Source organism: Pteropus alecto, unplaced genomic scaffold (genome assembly GCF_000325575.1).
Source record: "Pteropus alecto unplaced genomic scaffold, ASM32557v1 scaffold920, whole genome shotgun sequence".
Lineage (NCBI taxonomy): Eukaryota > Metazoa > Chordata > Mammalia > Chiroptera > Pteropodidae > Pteropus > Pteropus alecto.
The window spans coordinates 245,578-264,323 of record NW_006429596.1 but is presented as its reverse complement, the minus strand read 5'-3'; the positions used below and the strand labels follow the sequence as shown (position 1 = coordinate 264,323).

The window sequence follows — 18,746 nt, the reverse complement described above, 5'->3', positions numbered from 1 at the left end:
CGGCGACGTCACCGCCGCGTCGCCATGGAGACACTGCGCCCGCCCCCTCCCCGCGCACTCACACACTCACACACTCACACACGCACACACACTCGCCGGCGCGCAGCCACTGAGGACTGGCCGGCTCTAGGCTTAAAGGGGCCGCGCGACGGGGGAGGACGGATGGAGAAGGCGGGGGTGGGATGGGGTCCCGGGGGTCATGACCCTTCTCGGAGGCTCCAAGTCTGCAGATAACTGAAGTCCTCGGCACTCGCGACCTGCCGCCCCTCCTCCTCTCCTGCCCACTGCGGGATCCAGAGTTTCTTTTCGGATCCTGTAAGAAGGGAGGGGGTACCGTCTGAGAGGGGTCAGAAACTTTTGTCGGGAGGAGGCATGGACCTTTTGGGAGGAGGTAGAATCTTCTCTGCAGGGGAGCCGGGGTCAGGACCTTGGAGGATGACCAAGACCACGTTTCCCAGCCTGGCCTTACCCTGCCCCCCCAACCCTGAGTCTGAATGGGGGCAGCTGTCCAGGGGTGGGGTGGAATGGGTGGGAAGCTTTTCCCAACATCGGAAATAGGGAGGCGGCTGTGCCCTCTGCTCCTCCGGGGTTGGGGTCTTAGCCTTAACAGAGAGCCCCAGTCCCAGCTGGGGAGGAAGTGACCAAAGAGAATGCATTCGGGAGCCCCCCCTCCATCCCCGGGCTGCAGCTGTCCTCAGGACACGGCTGGGCAGGAGGTACCCCCCACCTCCACTACCAGGGCAGGGGGTTCCGGGGGTGGGGCCAGGATGCGTGGGGGCTACCAATGTCAGAACAAATGTGGTCCCAAGGGGGCACTGGGGGGTCGCCAGGAGAGAGGAAAGCAGGGCTTAAGGATGAAGGCCAGCGCGGTAGGGCGTAGGGCGGTGTTAAGTCTCTGTTCTCTGCAGCCAGGAGGGATGGATGGAGCCTGAGGCTTCGGGGAAACAGGAAATCAGGGCTGATCAGATGGCCAGCCCTAGCCGGCAGCGTGTACAGGGCAAATAGAAGCAATACTCACAGGCCTAGCCTGCTGGCAGTCTCAGAAAAGACTCTGAGGTACCAAAGGATGGAAATATAGGTGAGGGGTAATGCTCAGAGATGCTGAAACCCAGAAGATGGTTATAGAGAGACAGACAGGCCACGGTGAGGGAAGGCCTGCAGGGTCAGCTCTGGGTTTTTAGGGCTTGAAGTCCAGTCTCCATTGCTGGGTTCCTAGCTGCATTAGAGCAGTCCCTCACCCGTGCCTTGAGAAGTCTCAGGCCTCTTCCTTGGGGAGACCAAGGGCTCCAGGGAAGCATCACCCCTCTGGAGAATTAATTATGTAACCTTGCCTACTGACAGTGCAGCTCCCCCACAGTACTGTAACCCCCTGGGAGCAGTGTGGTCCAGCAATCATCATCATCATCATCATTGTTATTATAACAGCTCACGATGTGCCAGGCACTAGGCCAAGCACTGTCCCAGGCATCTTCTCATTTAATCCTCACAAATGCCCAAAGAGGGGAATTACTGTTGTTATCCCCATTTACAGATTAAGACGGTGAGGTTCAAAGGGGAAGTCAATGTGCCAAAGCCCTAGTCAGTGAATGTTGCAGCAGGGATTCGAATCCTGATCTATCCAATTTGGAACCACCATCCTTAATCACTATGCTTTACTACCACCTTTCCTGCCCCGTCTCCCCGCCTAATAAAGACGCTGCAAAATTTCCCATAGGTCTATAACAGCCTCAGTGACCCCTGCACTCCCACTAGCAAGTCAGAGACCAGGGTTGCAACCCTAACTCTGCTACTTTCTGTCTGTGACATAGACCAAGTAAGTATACCTCTTGGAGCCTCAGCTTCCTCATCTGTAATATGGGGATATTAACAGAGCCTACATGATGGGGTTGCTGTGAGAAATCGGGGATGTGAAGCGAATAATAAATACTAGTAGTATTAGTAAACTATATACCCCATGCATAGTGTAAGCACCCCTTGCCCTACAGACACCAACTATAGACAGTAAACACAGCCTTGACCATGTGAAATTGCCTGTTAATGGCAAAATCCCACCCTGACCCAGTTGGATAACTCAGTCCCACTGCTTCTATGAAACATAATCATAGATGGTGGGCAAGCATCATGGGAGAGTCTGAACCACACACCGGGGATAGGAATCCCTGGTAAAAAATGTCCCCGGGCATGTGACTTCTTCTGGCGGTTTGTAAAAACATCCACAGATATGGAAACCCCTCAGAGGTCCCTGTGACTTCACCATAGAAATGTGGATCCTCTTGGATAGTTCAGTCATCTCATGAACACTAAGAGTCACCCCCAGGGAGGGTACCCTCCACCTTTACTGTGTGAAGCACTTAATATTGTGAATTTGTGATAGAAACTATTCATCGTCACTGCTTATTCCTTGAAGACATACCATCCAACCAGAGCCGTGTCAGTTCCAATGAACAAGGAGACCCCTCCCTCTAGTTCGCTATGGAAGCCTCCGGGAATCCCCCTGGAGGACAAGCCTGTTATGAACAGTGCAAAGCTCCATGGAGAAAACAACTCTGTCCAGACAGTGAGGACACCCCCGCTCCTCCTGTGGACCTAGGAGTTCTTGTTCCAGTTTACTGTCCTGACACAGATAACATTTATCCTCTCGCTGTCAAGCTAAGGCATGGATAGAAGCTGTCCCCCACAGAAGTTAAAACCCTATACAGACTTTACTCCTAAACGGGAAACTGGAGATAATAAAAATTATCCCATCATCCCTGTGAGCAATGATGAAGTATTACTACTCTATGAACATTGTAATTCCCTTTGAAACAGTATCACACACACCATGTAGAAAATGTAGCCACCTAAATGGGGTGTGACCACCCCAAATAGAAAATGTAACCCTGTGATGGTCTCACCCTTCCTCATCTCCCTGGCTTGAAATATTGAAGGGCCCCAGGGCTCAGTCCCAGATCCTCTTCTCTCCTCCATCTACATTCAAGCTCTTGACAATCTCCAGCAGTTCCCTGGCTTCATGTAACATCTCTATGCCAATTACATCTAAATGTCTAACTCCAACCCAAGACTCTCCCCTGAACTCCAATTTCACACATTGGACTGCCTTACCAGCATCTCCATTGGGATTTCTCAAGTTCACCAAATCAAGATGGTCTTCCTGAGCTCCCCCGAACTGTTCCCACTTCCTCACAGTATTTCCCATCTCAGGAAATTGCAATTCCATTTTGCTGATTGCTCAGGCTGGAGTCCTCCTTGGAGTCCTCCTCGGAGTCCTCCTCGACCCCTTTTATCTGACATCCAACCTGAAGGGAGGCCCCATCGACTCTGCCTTCATCTATTTCAGAATCAGCTACTATTCATGGTCACCACCATACCCCTGGTCTGGAGTCTCCTCACTGATCCCACTGTTGCCACTGGTCCCCACAGTCTGTGCTGCACCCACAGCCAGAGAGGTTCTAGGAGATCAGATGCTGCTCCAAAACCTCCAGCAGCCTCTATGCCCACTGGGAGTGAGAAGCCAACTCCTTACAGTGGCCGGCAAGGCCCTTCCTCCTTGAATTCACCTCTCACCTTTCCCTTCATTTCCTCTCCAGAGCCTCTTCGCTATTTCTTAAACACACCAGCCATATTCCTGCCCCAGGGATTTCATCCATGCTGTTCCATCTGCCTAAAGGCTTTTCCTGCAGAAGTCTGCATAGCTCTGTCCCTCATCCCCTTCAGGTTTTTACTCAAAAACCAACTTCCCAATAAGAATCTGCTTGACCTTCCTAGATCCCAAGTCCCTTTTATGTACTATTTTTCTCCATAGCCTTTAACCTCATCTGACGAGTATTTCCACAATGTATTTGCTTGACATCTGCCTCCCTCCTCTACAGCGTCAGCTCTAAGAGGGTAGGGTTTTTTGTTTGTTTTTTTTTTGCCCGTTTTGTCGCTTGCAGTATCCCCCAAACCTGCCACAGTGCCTGCCAATCTGTAATAAGGGAATAAGCTCATCTTTGGACAGTGAACCCCATATACCCAATGTGATACCAATAAATGTAGCCTGGACACATAGAGACACCTCATGGACAGTCGATGCCAGCACAACCCCCTAAAAAGCCTGAACCCTGAATGTGAATCCCATAAACAGGAAAACCCCATAAAAGGTGTGCTTGTCCTACGGTATGTCAGCTCCACAATGACAGGGGTTTGGTCTCTTTTCTTCGCTGCTTTATGACCACAGCCTGGGCCAGAGTATGCCATTGAACAGGCTGGTGATATATATTCGGCGACAGGAACTGAGTCCACACACAGCTAGTATCACCCCACAATCAGCAGAACCCATACAGATGGTACAATGTCCATAACTGATATAAACACCCACATATACTGTGAGTCTCATGTCAGCAGTGTAAACCCCATATAGAGAGTGTGATGCTCAAAAACAGTGTGAACCCCAATACAGGCGGCGTGGTCCTCGGAAGCCTCATACAGACAGGGTGACCCTCACAAATATGAGCCTCATACAAACAGTGCAACCTTCATAAACTTTGTGAACTCCACGTAATAAGGCAACCCACATGAATGGTGTGAACCCTATGTAGGCAGTGCGGCCCTCACAGTGTGAGACCCAGACAGGTGGGGAGACAGCAATAAACAATGTGCACCCCTATATGAATGGCATATTCCCTCATTAGTGTGCTCTACCACACAGACAGCATAACTTCTTTAAAACTGTGAATTCCTCTGTCAACAGGGTCAACTCTCATAACCTGGATAAGCCCCGCCACCGAGCCATATAAACAGGGTCACTTACATCAGGAGTGTGACTCTTCATGTGCATAAGGAGCTCCATAGTAAATGTGACCTCATGTACATTGTGCTCCTTGCCTGGGGGGATCACTCTGTGAGGCCTGTAGACTCACCCATGGGGGCAATAAACCCCAATGTCACCATGTCCGTTTCATTAAGTTGTGGATAATGCAGCCCTTTCCCAAAGACAGGGAGAAACCCCACGTTCCATTTAAACCCTCTGGGCCCTTGCAACCTTCATAAAGTTATATTAGCCCCCTCGAAAAGTCTTAATTCTCTCATAAAAAGTTACCTAATCCTCCTTCAACACACATGTATTAGGACAGTACGACTCCCTGAAGGGTGATGTAACCTGTTATGGACAATGAGGCCCTGAAAACGGTGAATTCCTGAATGGCAGTGATTTCCCAGGACCCATAAAAACCACCACTCCCATTTACTGAGCACTTACTATATGCGAGACTCAAGTCAATATTCTACGTTGTCCTTACTTCCCTTTAGGAGGTAGATAGTCTAATGATGCCCATTTTGCAGATGCAGAGAGTGAGACTGAGAGCGGTTACAGGCCCAAGGTTACACAGCTAAAAATCGCTACAGCTTGATCATCAATCACTAAAGCATAATGCTTCCCGGTGGATTCATAAATGCCCCACATATACTGAACCCTGGAATCCTTCCCAAAAGCACCACCACCACCGCTACTGCAGCACAAACAAACTAGCACAAGGTTATGAGTAAGATTGTGACAGCATAAGCTCTTCAGGTAGAGATAAACCCCTTCTGAGTAACAATAATCACAATAGCTAACATTTTTGAGGCTTTATTCTGCTGGAGACACTGTTTTAAATGCTTTGCACATGTTAATTCATTACATCTTCATAACAATCCTATGTCATAGTTTTTGTTTTGTTTTGTTTTGTTTTTTAATATCCCCTTACAGCTGTAGATATCCAGGTGCATAGAGATTAAGTGACTTGCCCAAGGTCACACAGCTGGGAAGAAGCCCAGCTGCGTTTGACCCCTGCAGCATGGCTAAGCCTGTGTTATCCAGCTTCCTGCAATGTCACCCTCCCATACACCCCACATAACAGTGTAATTTCAAATGAACTATGTAACTAAATTAACTACATTTGATGTAATTCTCTCAGGGACAAGGTACAGCTCCCTGTGCATACCTTTCCTGGATAACAGGGGAAATAGGCCTTGGACAGTGTGAACTCCCATGGATGGGTCTCCTTCATGCATGGTGTAACTCACATAAGTAGTAGGGATTCTTCTGTGGACATTATAAACACACTGTGGCCATAGACAATCTGAATGGACAGCAGAGACCTCTCCCATTACAGCAGAGTGTTCCCTGGGCAGAGTGAGTTCCTTTGTGGAGAGTACAGACCTCCCCACTGACAATCTAACTCTCCCTCACACCTGATGCGAACTGACTGGAGAACTCGAAACACTCATTCTAGTCAAAGGAACTCTCCCCCAACACAATGTGAGCTACCACAGGCAATGCGAACCCAGCCCAGACATGCCTCCCTATAGACAAAGTTAACACAGACAGTGCATTTCACCAGGCATGGGGAACTTTCTATGGCTCCTGTGAACTCCTTTTGTGACAGCTCTCTACCAGTCTACCTAAGTGGGCAGTGAGAACCCAGATGAGTTCATTTTTTAATTTTATTTTTTATGCCTACAGTACCTGGTATTCCTAGGTGGTCTCCCATCCAAGTATGAACCAGGCCCGACAGTGCTTAGCTTCCGAGATGGGATGATCTCGGGCACATTCAGGGTGGTATGGCCGTAGACCCAGATGAGTTTAAACTTTCCTCAAACTCAACACTACCCAGTGTGCACAGCACACACTCATGGGGAGTGGAAATGCTACAGACAGTATGAATCTGCAAGAGGCTGGGTATATTTTCCTCACATCTGGTGTGAATCTCACGTAGATACTGGGGGAACCCCACACAGGCAGCAGAAACCTCGCCAGGGCCAGTGTTGACTGCACCCAATTATCCTCCATCCAGGGCAAATCCAATGTGGAGAGTATGGATGCACTACAGGCAGGTTCACACTTGGTGTAAACCCTGTATCTGGGCAGCAGGAAACTACTGCTGACAGGGCAAACCTTTCTCCTTCCCACTCCCAGTGTGAACCCCACCTTAAAAAAATCTTGCTCCCGCCAGGTGTGAACAGCTCTCCACTGAATTCAGTGAGAAGACCCAGGAAGCGGTGCATTATCCCATCTCATGCCACCCCTCCTTGACTAAGAGGGCTGTCAGAAAACTGCGCGGCCCTAAATGTCAAAGTCTTGGAAGAGGGGACTTGTCCCTAGGGCCCCCAAACCCGAGGCCGCGTGCGTTGACTACACTCAGGCGCGCACCACCCCACACACGAACGTTCTCTCCCCTCCCGGTGGCAACAAGGCTTTCCGCGGGGCCGCGCCAGACTTTCTGAGGCTGTTGATTGGTCGTAGTCTCGTCCACCCGACAGCCAATAAAGCGGGGGAAAGGTGACATCACTTTTTCTCCTCCCCTCCCCCCCAAACTTCCCTACTCCGGGCTACCGGCAGCAACAACCACGTGGGGGAGGGGCAAGAGAGTAGAACTCGGTGAGGTCATTGCACCGCCCTGGCCGCTGCTGATTGGCCGCGGGGCTCGCGGGTGGCGGTTGGCTGCTCCTCGCACCTCCCCCTCGTGCCGCTACCGCCACTGCTGAGAGGAGCCACCCGCGACGCCAGAGCCGGGAAGCCGGGTGAGTCGGGGCCCTGGGTCTAAGATGCTCCTGGTGTCCAGCGAGGCTCACGAGAAACTGCCTTTTCTGACTTTTTCTCTTCGCCTGGGTTCTTTGGTGCTCCAGGCACTCTGTCACTTGGGAGTTGTAGTCTGCCTCGTACTGTAGGCTATGGGCCGGAGACGTAAGAAGACTACCATTCCCAGAAGGAATTGCGACTAGCCGGTCAACAAATGCTCAGGCCACGCCTTCTTAGCCTGCTCATTGGCGAGCTCATCCATTAGCCCCGCCTTTTTTTATTGCATTGGCTACTGTCCCCCACAGAGGCTGGGTTCCGGCCTAGAGTGCAAAGTGACTGGATACTGTATTCGTCATTCGGTGCTAAAATAGTCTGCAATTGGACAGCGTAGGTGTCCATCACTTGTTGGGCAGGACCCTAGGCAGATCTGGCGGTCGTAGGCTCAGGTTGGTGTCGGTCCCAGAGGGAGGCCGGTTTTGGACTTTGGCCCCACCCCCTAGCGCTGCCGGGTGGGCGCGATTGGTCATGGCGAGCGTCGCTCGTTGTCGGGAGGCGGAGCTGACCAGGCTGCGAATAGTTATTGGTCTAGGACGGCGCCGGTCAGCGGGGTTGTGGCCGCTGATTGGCTGGTTGCTCCAGCTGTTGCAGGTCCATTCACCATTTTGTGTGTTGGAGTAAAAAAAAAAGGGAGAATCGAGAGGGAGAGCCGAAGGGGGGGCGGGGAGGGACCGGACCGGACCGGGCCGGGGCCACGGCCCCCCGCCCCGAAACCCCGCCGAGCCCGAGGTGAGGGGCGGGGCCAGGGCTGACATGGGCAGGGTGGATTAGCGGTTCTAGGGCCGAGAGGGGACAGGTGGCAGGAACGGGGAGGGGGTACAGGGGAAAAGGGAGGGTGGGATGGTGGAAAGCGGGGACAGAGTGGAGGAAGTGGTGGGGAGGAAGGGGAACAGAAAAGGAGTGATGGGGAGACGGTGGTGGGCAGAGAATTGGTGACAGGACTAGATCAGGGTGACAGAGAGAGGGAGGGGACAGTTGGAGGGGGTGACAAGGAGAGGTGATGGGGAGAGAAGGTGACAGGTCCAGAGATGGCTGACAGGAGAGTGACTGGGAGGAAGAGGTGACAGAGATAGATGAGGATGACAAGGAGGGGGTGACTGAGGAGGGGGCTTAGGGCCTGTGACGAGAGAGGTAGAGATAGAAGTGGTGACAGAATGGGAGACAGAGTGGTACAGAAACTGGTGCTGGGGGGCTCTCAGAGGGCATGAGATTCTGAAGAGCCTGGGAGGTTCCTGGGCTTCAGGAGTTACTGCTCAGATTCTGAGGGGGATGAGGACCCATAGGGCCTTGGGTGGGAGTTATCCAGAGAGGAGTGGACAGGAAGAGAATAGGCCTCAGGGAAAAGAAAGAGGTTTGGCTTCTGGAGTGGAGAAGCTGGGCCAGGCAGCAGGGTCCAAGGGTGCCAGGCAGTGCTCCTGTAGGGCCTGGTTGGGTATGCAGAGGTTTGTGCTTGGGCAGGATTGGGGCTAGATTTCAGTTCTCAGGACGATGGCCCAGCGGGTCAGTGGGGAGAAGGTGGTGGCAACTACCCAACTCCTAGGCACTTGGGTTCCTGCCCCAGTGTGAGACTCCCCAGGCCCTCCAGGCTCTACCTATGAGGACCCCAGGATTGGCCCAGGGAAGGGGCAATGTGGGAGTGCAGGGTCCATGGGAGCAGCAGGCCTCAAGTAGGAGAGCATGAGGTCAGGGGTCCCGTGGGAGCCTGGAGACTAGAGTCAGGGGTGTCTCTGATTGTGTTTGGTTTATGGTCCTGGGTTCCCCGCCCCCACCAGAGGACCCCTTTAGGCCTCTCAGGTTCTCTTAGTCACTTCAGAGTAAAGTTTTTTCCCTTTTCTTTTCTCAGAGCAGCTTGAAAGGGGGCGGGCAGTAATGACTGTTCAGGAAGTGGGTGAGGTTGGCCTGCTGGGTTTGTCCTGCCTTCTTTGACCTTCTACCAATTACCCCCACTTGGAGTCAGGGGGAGTATTTGGGAGCCAGGGGTACCCAACTGGCTTAGCCACGCTGCCAGAGCTAGCCCAGCCAGCCCAGCCTGGGCCAGAATGCATGCAGGCCAGAAGAGGGGGGGCTGGGTGCTATGGGGGGAGGGGCAGGCTCCCATCCAGTGGGACAGTGCAACCCTGTGTAGTTCTGTGTTCCGCTGTGTGATGACGTGTGCGTGCCCATGTGTGTTTGTGTGTGTGCGTGTGCTCATGCATGGCCCTGTGGCAGCACTGGGTATGAGCTTTTGCCCCAGACATGCCCCTGCCTGCACCCTGCCGGGATCTGGGGAGATGGCTCTACCTGGCAGGCCCGGGGTGCAGAGCAGAGTGGGCAGCCATCCCTCGGGATTCTCAGCTGCCCACTCTTTTCCACAATGCCTGGCCATGCCAGGCTGTTCAGAGGGGTGGGGTGGGGCAGGTGGAGAGAGGCTCACATCACAGCCCAGTCACCTCCCTTTCTGTGCATGTGTGTGCGTGTGTGTGTGTGTGAGTGTGTGTGCTCTCTGGACAGTGACAGTGCAAGGAAGCCTGCCCTCTGGATCATGTGACAGGCGGCACACCGAGATGGTTAGGAGCACACATTCTGGAGCCAGACTGCCTGGGTTCAGACCTAGCTCTGCGTTTCCTAGCTAGACAAATTTGGACAAGTTGCTTGATCTTTCAGTGCCTCTATTTCCTCAAGCATAAAATGAGGCTGCTAGTAGCCCCCGCTTCTTAGGGCTGTTGCGAGGATGAAATGAGTTAATAAAGGCAAATTTAGCCCAGGGGTGGCACAAAATGAGTGCTACATAGGTGTGAACCGTTATTGCTTCTTGCGTCCCCTTGGGGCAGAGTCTGTGCGTACTTCTGCTGTGTCTTCTGCAGAGGGAGCAGATATATGCGAGTGTCCCTGAGGAGCCAGAGTGAATAGCTCAGTGGACATGGGTGCCACTCTGTGTCTAGGTGCTGGCCAGGGGCCCATTATGCATTGGGGACAGCCAGGAAGGAGGCCTTGGGAATCATGGAGTTGAGGTAGGGGCCTTAGCAAGTGAGAAGTCTTAGGGGATGCTGGGTCTGGGGGATTCCTGAGTTGTTCTCGACGACTCCTGTCTGCCTTCCTACCCTGCAGGTGGACAAAAGATGAAGCCAATGAAGAAGGCATGCGCTGGCCTCCCAGGTCCTGGCAGCGGAGGCAAGTCCCCACCAGCTACCAGGGCCAAGGCCCTGAGGCGGCGAGGGGCTGGGGAGGGCGACAAAGCAGAAGAGGAAGACGATGAGGTACAGCAGCAACCAGGCCCAGAAGAGGCTGAGGAGGGTGAGGAGGAGGAGGCCGAGCGGGGTCCCAGGGCTGAGGGGCTCCTCCCGGACCAGTGCCCCGATGACCCAGCCCCATGCCCAGCTGAAGACTCCAAGGCAGAGGGGGAGGCAGGCCGCTGGGAGCCCTCACTCAGCCGAAAGACAGCCACGTTTAAGTCACGAGCACCTAAGAAGAAGTATGTGGAGGAGCATGGGGCTGGAAGTGGCAGTAGTGGGGTGCCCGGGGTCCCTGAAGAGCGGGCGCGAACCCCTGAGGAAGCCAGTGCCTTGAGTGTTCCTCCACGGCCACCCACTTCCACCCGCTCCTCCTCCACCGACACAGCCAGCGAGCACTCGGCTGACCTGGAGGATGAGCCGGCTGAAGCTTGTGGGCCAAGCCCATGGCCCCCGGGTGGTACCAGTGGTGGCTACGACCTGCGGCAGCTGCGGTCCCAGCGGGTGCTGGCTCGGCGTGGGGATGGCCTCTTCCTGCCGGCTGTGGTGCGCCAGGTGCGCCGAAGCCAGGACCTGGGCGTGCAGTTCCCTGGGGACCGGGCCCTGACTTTCTACGAGGGGACACCCGGCGGTGGTGTGGATGTGGTTTTGGATGCCACGCCGCCGCCGGGTGCGCTGCTGGTGGGCACCGCCGTCTGTACCTGCGTGGAGCCTGGTGTGGCTGCCTACCGTGAGGGTGTGGTGGTGGAGGTGGCCACCAAGCCAGCTGCCTATAAGGTCCGCCTCAGCCCTGGCCTCGGCTCCCAGCCCGGCCCGCCAGCCACCCTCCCACAGCCCCTGCCGCCGCCACACCGTGAGCCAGAGGAGGCTGTGTGGGTGGCCCGCTCCAGCCTGCGCCTGCTGCGGCCCCCATGGGAACCTGAGGCCCTGCTGAGGAAGCCCCCCACGGGCCCCGAGGAGGAGCAGGTTGAGCCAGGGGCCACCCTGCCACCCTGTTCGGCTGCTCTGGACCCCAAGCAGCCTGAGGATGCTGAGGTCTCCAAGATCAGCTTTGGTGGCAACCTGGGTGCCGGGGAGGAGGGCGAGGAGAAGCACCCACCAGCCCTGGGCACCCCAGCCCTGCTCCCACTGCCCCCGCCCCAGCTCCTGTCACCACCACCCAAGTCCCCAGCCTTCGCAGGCCCAGGCCGCCCTGGCGAGCAGCCCTCACCCTGCCAGGAAGGGAGCCAGGGCGGCAGCCGCAGCAGCAGCGTGGCCTCTCTGGAGAAAGGGGTCGCACCGGCCACCCGTGCCCGCACCCCACTGACGGCTGCCCAGCAGAAGTACAAGAAGGGCGATGTGGTCTGCACACCTAACGGAATCCGCAAGAAGTTCAACGGCAAACAGTGGCGGCGGCTGTGTTCCCGAGACGGCTGCATGAAGGAGTCGCAGCGGCGCGGCTACTGCTCGCGCCACCTATCCATGCGAACCAAGGAGATGGAGGGTCTGGCAGACAGTGGCCCGGGTGGGGCCGGGCGGCCGGCTGGCATGGCAGCTCGTGAGGGCAGCACCGAGTTCGACTGGGGCGATGAGACATCGAGGGACAGCGAGGCCAGCAGCGTGGCGGCCCGTGGAGACTCACGCCCACGCCTGGTGGCCCCCGCCGACCTGTCACGCTTTGAGTTCGATGAGTGCGAGGCGGCCGTGATGCTGGTGTCCTTGGGCAGCTCCCGCTCCGGCACGCCCTCCTTCTCCCCGGTCTCCACGCAGTCTCCCTTCTCGCCAGCACCGTCACCCTCACCCTCGCCGCTCTTCGGCTTCCGTCCCGCCAACTTCAGCCCCATCAACGCCTCACCAGTCATCCAACGCACTGCTGTTCGCAGTCGCCACCTGAGCGCCAGCACCCCAAAGGCAGGTGTGCTGACGCCACCAGACCTGGGCCCCCACCCGCCACCGCCTGCCTCCCGAGAGCGCCATTCCTCTGGCATCCTACCCACCTTCCAGACCAACCTGACCTTCACCGTGCCCATCAGCCCTGGGCGGCGGAAGACAGAGCTGCTGCCTCACCCAGGGGCATTAGGGGCCCCTGGTGCAGGAGGTGGAGGAGCCGCCCCAGACTTTCCCAAGAGTGACAGCCTAGACTCTGGTGTGGACTCGGTGTCCCACACACCTACACCCTCCACACCTGCCGGCTTCCGGGCTGTGTCACCTGCTGTGCCCTTCTCCCGCTCCCGCCAGCCCTCACCGTTGCTGCTGTTGCCCGCACCTGCTGGCCTGACTTCGGATCCTGGGCCTTCTGTGCGCAGGGTGCCCGCTGTGCAGCGGGACTCACCTGTTATTGTCCGCAATCCTGATGTGCCACTGCCTTCCAAATTCCCGGGGGAGGTGGGCACTGCTGGAGAGGCTCGGGCCTCGGGACCTGGACGGGGCTGCCGAGAGACCCCGGTACCCCCTGGGGTGTCCAGTGGGAAGCCAGGCCTGCCTCCGCCTCTGCCAGCTCCTGTGCCCATCACCGTGTCTCCAGCCGCGCCGACCGCTGTGGCCCAGCCGATGCCCACCTTTGGCCTGGCTTCCTCACCCTTCCAGCCAGTGGCCTTCCACCCCTCACCCGCTGCCCTGTTGCCTGTCCTGGTGCCCAGCAGCTACACCAGCCATCCTGCCCCCAAGAAGGAAGTCATCATGGGCCGGCCTGGGACAGGTAAGAGGTACTGGTGGATGGGCTGGGCGAGGGCAGGGCCTCTTGGGAACTGGTTCTCAAGAGAGGTGATCTCCCCAACCCAGGAGGGATACAAGGGGAGGCTGGCCTTCTCTCTGTGCAGATGTTCCAGTGGGAATTCCCATGTCAGGCAGGGGACTGGACTTGGGAGTCTCAGGGCAGTGTTTCCGGAGGCCTCCTGTTGAGAATACACTCTGAGGGGTCCATCAGTCATGGAACCACTCCTGAGCAGAGCTGTAGGGGTAACAGGATAATCATGATGACAGCTCCCATGTCTGGAGGACTGGTAGGGGCGTCTCCATGATAAGCACTGCACGTGGGTTATCTCGCTGAACCCACCCCATGATGCAGCACTCAACAACATACGGGCCTTGCTCTAAGACATTTTCAAACATTAGCTCCTTTACTCTTCACAACCACCGTAACAAGTGGGCGCTATGATTATGCGCCTTTAGAGGAAACTGAAGTCAGATTAGTAACTCGCTGTCTTTCGGTCACGTGCCTAGTAAATCCTGGAGCCACCCTTCAAACCCTGGGAGGCCGGTTTGTGACCACTAGGCCATAGTGCTGGGTACAGATGGAAAGGTCCTTCTGCCAGGAGGTGGCAGGACCGGGACTGGAGCCCCTGTCTTCACTGTGGCACCCAGGAAATAGCATAGCTACGGTCAGTGCCCAGGAAGAGAACTGGGGGTGTGCTGGGTGCTATGCCATGGTTTGAATCCAGGTACGAATCTAGTCTGGCTGCCGTTGGGACAGGGTGTGTAGGCCGAGAGTCAAAGGATGGGTCGGAACCAGCAACCACGGGCAGAAGAGCCTCCTAGGAGGCCAGTGGGAAGGTGGGCTCCACAGCTGAGGAACGCCGGTGTGGCTGGAGGACTGAGGCCAGGGGTGGGGAGACTGCCTTTCTGAGATGGTGCTGGAGAATCAGGGGCCCAAGACAGGCTAGGCCTTGTCAGAGCAACTGGGGAGGGTGACAGACCTGTCGCCAGCCCCTTCCCTAGCATCTTTTTCTTATTTACTTATTTACTAATCCACTGTTGACCGAGGGCCTCCTATGCTGTTTGGTGCTGAGGACACAGCCCCGCCCTCACAGGGCTCTTGGTCCCTGGAGTAGACAGACCTGTCCCCAGACAGTGACTGTTCAGAGCGGTCATGGCTGGGATGGCAGAAGCCCAGGAGGCTGTAGGAAGTTAGAGGGCTTCTTGGAGAAGGAGCCTTTAAAATGAGACCTGAAAGGTATGCATGGCAAGGCCAGCAGGAAAACCTATAGGCAGAGGAAGAGTTTGTGCAAAGGCCTCAAAGTGAAAGCAGGTATTTAAACGAATTCGAATCTACAGAGACAAGGGCTATAGGCTCATAGTAAGTGTTGAGATTTGTGACTGTATTCGTGAGCAAGGGTCTTATCATAGAAGGCCCTTATGTGACCTGTGACCTTGATCCTGAGGGCACTAGGGAGCTGTGGAAGGTTTTGAGCCAATCCGACCAGGGCTGTACTGGAGGCCGGGAGGCCGGGGAGGAAGGAGCCGCTGTGGCTTGGGCTGGGGCAGAGGCCAGTGTAGGAAGAAGCCCAGGCCCTGCCCTCAGAGCTTCAGCCTGGAGCCAGGGCACAGGGACACAGGGGCTGTGCTTGCCCCTCATGCTCGTATATACTGAGGTCGCAAGCTTTGTTTTTTGTCTCACACCCAACAGTTTTTGCTTTTGCTACTGTAGTCGATGTGAGCAAAATTCCACAGAAATGGATACAGCAGGGATTTCTGTCCTGAGGCAGATGAAGAAACTGAAGCAGAAGGCCTCGAACCACCCCCTCACCCCCCACACACCCACAGCCCCAGCCCTTGCCCTCATAACATCTTCTCATGTGACCCTCACTGCGGCCACGTGGGGAGGGATGGCACTGATGGAGGTGACCCAGGCAGGCCCAGCAGGAGTTCCTGCTGCCATTTTCTAGATGAGGAAGAATGAGGCCCTGACAGAACGAGGATCCTGATTGAGGTCGCCCAGCCAGGAGGGGCAGGACTGGGCCTTGAACCAGGTCTCCCGACCTCCAGATCACAGGACTCTCACTACCAGAAGTTACAGTAATAATAATTTATTGAGCACCACCCATGCATGTGCCTGGCTTACTGCTCAGTAAGTGCTGTTTACTCACTGAATCCTCACAACATCCCAGGAGGTCAGCACGCTTATTATTTCCAGTAGACAGAGGTGGAAACTGCAGTCCAAGAGTTCAGTGACTTGCCGAAGATCAGCTAGGATAAGGAAGAGGCAGGATTTGAACCAGGTTGTGTGGCTCCAGAGCCCAGGCTCTTAAGCACACGCAATAATAATGATGAAAAAATTTATAGAGTAACTAGAGTAACTAGAGTTAGAGTAACTCTTTATCGAGCATTTACCATGTGCCCAGCCTCAGGCGTGGGGCCATCTCATCAAATCCACCTGATGCTGTGAAGTAGGTATTACCAGCCCCATCGTCGGGGGAAATCTGAGGTTCAGTGAAAGGAGGCCCCTTGCTGGAGGCTGCCTGGTCGTCAGAACTTGTCCAGTGCTTGTCCTGGCGGTTCCGAGCCGCGCCTCCCTGACAACACCCATGCTGAGGTATCCAGGTTGCCCTCAGGTTCTCAGCCAGCAGGCCCTTTTGTTCTTCTCCCAGAGGCCTCCCTAAACCCTTGGGAGGTAGGCACCCTGGGGCTTTCTCCCTCCGAGGCCCAGATAGGGCAGACGGTGCCCCGTGGCATAGTCCTGGCTGCTTCTGCCCACCCATGCCAGGGCCTGACCCTCGTTCAAGGCAGCAGGTGTGAGGGGGCGGCCTGGGGCAGCCTGCCTGCTCTTGCCCCCCGCCAGGCATTTGCTTCCGCTGGGGGACGTGCTGGGGCAGGCGGATGGCATTCTCCACATTCTGTGTGTGGTGGAGCCAGCCAGCTGCCATTGCCACCTCCCTCTGACTCTTCCCGCCTGCTCCCCAGGAGAGGAAACCACCCCAGGGCCTGTAGCCCCAGCCCAGGAGGCCAGATGTCTCAGCCCCATTCCTGGCACGGCCTCCCGTCCAGCTCCCAGTGCCTGCCTGGCTTCCCTGTGTTGACAGGCAGTGCCCCTTCTCTTGGGCCTGTCTGCCCTTCTGCCTCTCTTTGAGACACTGTGCATGTATCTGTCTCTTGCTTGGGTTCCTATGTCTGTCTCTGTCTAGCTTTCCATTTCTGGGCCTGTCCGAGTCTCTCTCTGGACTTCTGTCCATTTGACTTTCTCTCTGAATCTGGCTCGCTATACATTTCTTGCTTTGTTTCTCCCTAGACAACAGTCCTTGTTTGAGCTTTCATTCCACTCTATTTTGGCCCCCCGTCTTGGGATCCAGTGTCTCTAGGCCAGCCTTGGCCTTTCTCCTGGCCCCCTTCTTCTCACTCTTTAGACAGACTTCCTGCCTCCCCACTAGCCCCCCACCCCCACTCTGTACATGTCAGGTGCACTGTTCTTTGAAGTCAGTGGTCAGTGCTAAGCACCAGGTCCCTCCTCCCTTCTTGGGAATATAGGGAGGTTGTTCAGGCCTTGGAGCCCCTGTTTGCTCCTTGACAAATTAACTGCCCACTACTATCCCTGAAGCCTGCTGAGAGGTGTCAGGAGCCATCTGCAGACCAATCTACATCCAAACACCTGTTCCTAAGACAGGCAGGAAGGCGGGGGCTGTGCAGGCCAAGCCGGGAGATCCGGCTGTGAGGGAGCAGTAGGAAAGCAGCTCCTGTGCCCACCCACCTGCTAGAGGGCACGACCCTGATCACCCTACATCCCACCCCAGCGCCTTTCAGGAGACACATTTGGTGCCAGCTCCATTTAACTGAGCCCCACATGTGGTCTACCCCAATAAGCGTGGGCAGTGCCCACCAACTATGCTTGGGCAGGTGGCGAACCTGAGGCCCAAAGAGGGGCCAAGGGTCTCCTGACTCCCCAAATCCAGATTCTGCCCACTAGAATTTCCATTTTGTCTCAAACAGTGGACCACATTTCTACCACCAGGGTCCCTCATCCCTCTACCAGGCCCAGGCTGAACAGTCCTGGGGTAAGCCGGTGGGGGAGGCAAATGTGGCTGCAGGCACAGGGATGACAGAGGGAGGAACAGAGTCTGGGGAAGCCAGAGGACAGATACAACTCTGGCTCAATGAAGGGTGATGAGTGAGGTTCAGGAAAGCTTCTCATTAGAGGGGACATTTGAGCTGAAGCAGGGGGAATGAGTGGGTTTCAAGGTAGTGAAAAGGGGAGAGTGATCTAGGCTGAGGCAGCTTCGGGAGCAAGGGCCAGGAGGGTGAAAGTGCATGACCTGTGAGTGGCTAATTGAGGCTGAAGCCACACTAGAGCCTACGCATGGCAGAAGGGTGCCAAGGACAGGTCTAGCCTGGCCAGGGTTAAATGCCAAACCTTGAAGAGTCAAGGGTTTAGAGCAGGGGAGAGAAAATGCTGGATGTCAGTGCCAAAGATCCTGGGAGACTGTACTGGAGTGGAAGGAGGCCTAGGCTGGGAAGAAGAAAATGACTTGAGGGGAGAGGCGTTTGTGAAGTAGCAGGCGTGAGTCTCGGAGACTTCGTGGAAGAGCCCTCGGCATCAGGTGCTGCCGAGGGGTCAGACTGCCTCCTGGCGGCGGGGGATAGTAGAGCGGCTGGCGCGCGCATGCGCTTTGCGCGGGGGAGGGCGGCCCGGAGCCCCCGGCGCCCCGGCATTAATGGCTCCATTAGTGGCCGGGAGGGAGGCGCATTAGCGGCGGCGACGGCGTCTGGCTCCCATTACCACCGGCGGCAGCGGCTGCACCGCAGGCGGCTGGACCATAGCCCGCCGCGCCGCCTCCTCCGCCCGCACCCCGTCCCCTGTTACTGTTCCCCACGGAGACCAGGGCCAGGGAACCCCGGTCTCCCAATTTCGGCCGAAAAGCTGATCGTGAAGCCAGGCAAACCCAGGTTCAACTTCGGATCGTGCGAGCCCCTGACTGCAAGATCCTACCCTCCTCTGAGCCTGCTTGCGAAGCAGTGGGGAAACGGTGCAGAGGAGACTTTGTAGATCCGGACGGGCATCCGATAAGGGCCGCGCCCAGCCCCCGCCGGCACCTAGGGGCGCAGGTTCCCGCGCCCTAGGGGGTAGGCCCCCAGCATGGGTCCTCGGCCCTTCCTATTGGCCGCCGTCACGCCCGTCGAGGCCGATTGGCCGAGACCTGCTCCCCCTGCCCTGTGCCATTAACCCCTGCGCCGCCAGGCCCTCGGGCTGGCTCGGG

General features: G+C 56.2%; 1 protein-coding gene and 1 pseudogene across 7 annotated transcripts in view; one reads left to right on the top strand and one right to left on the bottom strand.

Annotated features, from left to right (window-relative positions):
- Positions 1-6,472: 6,472 nt before the first annotated feature.
- Positions 6,473-6,591, bottom strand: LOC112477844 (annotated as a pseudogene).
- Positions 6,592-7,410: 819 nt separating this feature from the next.
- CIC (capicua transcriptional repressor) overlaps positions 7,411-18,746 on the top strand; it is a 26,482-nt gene continuing 15,146 nt past the window's right edge. For 5 of the 7 annotated variants that reach the window (XM_025043894.1, XM_025043842.1, XM_025043856.1 and 2 more), the window contains exons 1-2: positions 9,696-10,584; positions 10,682-13,480. In XM_025043894.1, coding sequence (XP_024899662.1) covers positions 10,693-13,480 — 2,788 coding nt within the window. In that variant the 5' untranslated portion in view covers positions 9,696-10,584; positions 10,682-10,692. Of the gene's footprint in view, positions 7,540-7,559; positions 8,324-9,695; positions 10,585-10,681; positions 13,481-18,746 lie in introns of those variants that run through there. The other 2 variants (XM_015586794.2, XM_015586762.2) reach the window with 2 other exon arrangements.